This window comes from Sinocyclocheilus anshuiensis, unplaced genomic scaffold, assembly GCF_001515605.1.
Source record: "Sinocyclocheilus anshuiensis isolate Anshui unplaced genomic scaffold, SAMN03320099.WGS_v1.1 scaffold1563, whole genome shotgun sequence".
Lineage (NCBI taxonomy): Eukaryota > Metazoa > Chordata > Actinopteri > Cypriniformes > Cyprinidae > Sinocyclocheilus > Sinocyclocheilus anshuiensis.
Window position 1 is genome coordinate 572,912 of NW_015552706.1, and position 4,502 is coordinate 577,413.

Consider the following 4,502-nt stretch of genomic DNA (forward strand, 5'->3'; position numbering starts at 1 on the left):
GACAGATAGATAGATAGATAGATAGATAGATAGATAGATAGATAGATAGCTCAGAAACACAGAAATTATTGGGTTTTTATGAGTGTATGCAGATAAACACATGCTCAGACAGCCACTGTCCGATCACCTGACACAGATGCCGCACTGGAAAAACTAAATCTCTGCTTCTGTGGCCAGACAGCCAGAATAATTGCAACCTTTGAAAAGTATTGAGGCCGATGGAACAAACCCATCACACCCACACACACTCACATACACACACAAGTTACAACATAATCACACGTGGAATGGATTTTTCTGTACTCGCAGGCTTACATAAGTTGGTAAAGTCACACATAAGCATTTAAGCAAAGACATATACTTTATCGGCACATAAGATGACCTAAAAATCTGCAAAGACTCCTTGTCCCCAATCCTACCAATCATATGAGCAGGAAACCTGAAAGGCGGACTAAATTTAAAGTGGAGTATCCCTGAGCCTCTCTGCCTATAATTAAAGAGTCCCCGAAACCCCGTCTAAAATTGACAGCTATTCCCATACAAAAAAGGCCCAAGAGAAGCTTCTGCAAATGGCATCATAGATCTAGTAAATCTATATCCACAGCCGTCACCTCTGCTCGGGTGCCAAAAAACAGCAGCCGTCTAAGCTGCTGGGCAGTTGCGAAATTTGAACTCTGTTCCCTCGTACAAGCCCTGGATCGCGGCCGCCACAGCGGTTTGGAGTCCGGCCAGGCCGACTCCACCGGGACTGTCAATGTGTGAAGAGCTAAAAGCACTATCAGTCCTGAGTGAAATGGAATCATCCTGCTTTGAAATCTTTTTATTAAACCCCTCAAATGAGCCCTGACGAGTGGAAAGTCTACGAGACGGGGCTTTTCTAAGCAGGAAGCAGACATGTTGCTACAACAAAAAGATCTGATTAGGCCTGGATTAGGTCAAGTCAAAGACCAGGAAAAAAGGTGTGGAAAGTGGAAAGATAAATGGCCTGGGAGGAGGGAGAGGAAAGAGAAAGAGAGGAGCGGCTCACAAGGCGAGGTGGTGACGGCAGTCAGGGAAGATTAGCGAGGGTCACTGATTGCCGCAGACACTCGGGGGGCCGCCGCGCAGCAGACACGCTGCATTGGGAGCGCTGAGGCATGCAGACGGGCCTCCCCAGGAATACCTTTGTGCTTAAATCCGCAGACAAGCCCCTCAGACGGCATTAAGGTCTGGGTAGGAGGGGGCTATGGCATTCACAGAAGGAATGTAGGTCACTGAATGAAAGAGAGAGGGGTGTCCTCTGCACACACACACACACTTATACACACTCTGACACAACGCTTAAAGCTAACAAAACAAACATTCCCCACATTGCACTCATCTTATCTGAATTTAGGAAACCGATGGACCCCGAGGGATGGGGGGGCGGGGAGTGTTGGCCTGCAGAGTCTGACAGAGGTAGGTTAGCATTGCGGCTAATTGGTAAATCATTCTGACCCAAATCTTAAATGGCATGTGCGACTGTTAGCCCCCTGCGGTAGAAAGACGCTAGGCTCTTCGGCTGTGTGTATTGGCTGTTTTATGGCAGATAATTCAGTTTGTTTTGGAAGTGTTTTGAAGACATTCAAGTGTTCGGCTTGATAATTCAGAGCCAAATGCTTTTTCTGAAGTTTTGCGAAGTAAACAAACTGACTGGAGAACATGTAGGACACTAGCATATCTGTCAGTGTGATCATTCAGTTTCAAACAAAATAACATAAACGAGACCTAAAAATAATGAAGTTTTAGCTAAAAACGAAAAAGTTAGGTGAAGCTCTACAAAATTTTACCAGAAAGACAATTAGCAAGTTATACATGATTTAACCAGTTCTGAGTTGTGTCCATTGGTCTGACAAACCATAAAGTGTGGTCATGCTAGATGACAGAATGTCTTCAGACACTGTAATGGATATAGACAGCAGGATATGATCTCATGCAGTATTATAGTTTATTTCAATGCTTTTGTGTTTTCTTGCTAAAGTATCACATTCCTAAAGAAACTTAAAGCAAAATATAGTTTTTTTAAAACATAATTTTTCCTCCCAAATGCAAAAGTTTTGCGAGCGAATGCCAAAGCATTTAAATTTAATTCTTTCCTCCAATACATTTTTTCTCATCATCATGTCCCTCAATACTATAAGGCTTCTGTTTTAATAGATAATTAAAAACAAAGAATAAATAATACATTCAAAAGGAATTTAATTAAGTTCAATCTTAAAATATTTAATAAAAATTAAATATTCAATTAAATGTAAAAAATAATATCTACAATCTATTCCACTTGCCCACACCAAATGTGAGAGCTTCTGGTCCTGAAGCAACATTCCTAAACTGCAGCATAAACTTTAATCTTAATGTTAATGCTAACAGAAATTATATGTTGATAAGACCCTAAATCCCAGTCATAGCCCTAAAACTGGTTAATAATAGAGCTATTTTTCCAAAATATGATGGAAGGTACATGTTCTACTTGGATAAATCACATTAAGGTAGGGTTACAGTCGTCCAATGAAGATTTTCAGATGTTAAAAGGTGTACATTTGGCACTTATGGTTCTGGCGAGGGGAAAGGATACTGCTGAAGCAAGACCTGCTGGAACTTGTCTGGGGCCAAGAAGATTGGGTGCGTCAGCATGAAGTCATCCAGGAGTATTTCTGCAAGGAGACAGAGAGACGAACACAACCTTATTAGTGACATCCCACAACTGAACAAGATGTTCATGTTTGTCTGAAAGTGTTGGGCTGCGGAGACTGACACGAGGAGGACAGTATAATGAAAGACAAGGAACTCTGGAAAATGATGTCTTCTGTGCAGACTTAGCTGTTCTTGTTCGACAGGTTGTGAACACTCGCTCTGTGAGTATGTGTGCGGAGAAATGAAGTTGAACTTGACAGCACCAGCCTTCACCTCTGCTAACTCATCTCAAGGACAGTGGGTTTGTGGGTAGAATAAATCACGATGCTTTCTGGCCCACTTTGGACCACTGACACTCCCAAAGGCTGCAGTGATGTACTGTACACACACATCTAGCAGCTGAAAGTAAAAACTAACAGACTAGCTCATATAAACGTCAACAAACAGTGAAAAAGGCATTACAAAAAGCATAATAAATGAGTGATAAAAACATAGTAAATGAGCTTTGAAAAACTGTTTGAAATCTGCAAAAAGGAATAGAAATGTGCATAATATTTTTTGATCTGGGGCACATCTTGACAGTGAGGTTTTCGGAGACTATATTTTGACTGATGAGAGGACATGATACTGATTATGTATCTGGGTTATATCAATGTGGAGCACATAAATCATTGATACTTAACTATTAAAAACATAATCGCTGAGAGGAATGAGAAACGAGTCAGTGGCACAAAATGAACACGTCAGTTCAAAATGCTAAGGCTTTCACATGTCATGCAAATAAAGCAAAGCACATATGAACTAGAGAAAACAGGGTCCAATACTAAAAGCTCAACTAGTCCATTTGCATTTCAGAGCAGTAGCTTGGACGCAGAATAAATTTGTATCGTTGGTTCAGTCAGACAATGAATTTAATTAAGATGAACTGTCAGCTGAATTCCCTCAGTTGATTCATTCGTCTGAACAGCAAAGATTCCCACAATCATGCCCTGCTTTGCATACTGATTTGCAGGCAACAACCGATCACTGATTGGTGCAGACGTGTTTGTTTTAGTTCCTGATTGTGACTATCGAGAAAAAATTCAAAAGTCCTCCTGTCATTACGGGATTCTGGGACACAAGGCGTTCTAATGTGCATTTTAGAAATTTAACATGTCCAAACCCTATGCACACTTCACATATCTGTGCATGTTTTTTGTGAAGTCACACCTCTTTTGAGAGTTACGGGTGAGGCATAATGGAAGCGTGGGTAAAATAAGGTCACATGCACACCTACCTATTATTGTATTATATCTAAAATACTATAAAATGCAATCTAATATTTATATAAATATTTCTAATAATATAAATAATTGTATCACTTGATATCATATACAGTATATGAATTTAAAGTATTTATATTATTACAATAATTAAAATAATTATATATACATACTTCTTAAATAGTAATGTATTATTGTATTATAAAATTATATATATATATAAATATATATAATGTGTGTGTGTGTGTGTGTGTGTGTGCCTACTTAACCATATTTTGGGGACAAATTTGTACCCAAAAGTGAGCTAAACCTGACAAAATCTCCAAAAACCTCCCTTTGGTCCTCATTTGTAAAACTGGTATAAAAATAAAGTAAACAAAGTTTTTTTTTAATTGTAAAAATGCAGAAAGTTTCCTGTAAGGGGTAGGGTTAGGTGAAGGGTTGGTGTAGGGCAATAGAAAATACGGTTTGTACAGAACAAAAACCATTACGCCTATGGAATGTCCCTGTTTCGATAGCTAAGTAAACATGTATGTGTGTGTGTGTGTGTGTGTGTGTGTGTGTGTGTGTTTGATTTCATTTCAAAAT

The 4,502-nt window shown here is 39.4% G+C and overlaps 1 protein-coding gene across 1 annotated transcript in view; it reads right to left on the reverse strand.

Moving 5' to 3' along the window:
- The window catches only part of LOC107667751 (rap guanine nucleotide exchange factor-like 1), a 46,747-nt gene that overhangs the window by 24,843 nt on the left and 17,402 nt on the right, over positions 1-4,502 (reverse strand). Inside the window, exon 2 of the mRNA XM_016459469.1 lies at positions 2,594-2,672. Coding sequence (XP_016314955.1) covers positions 2,594-2,672 — 79 coding nt within the window. The remainder of the gene's footprint in view (positions 1-2,593; positions 2,673-4,502) is intronic.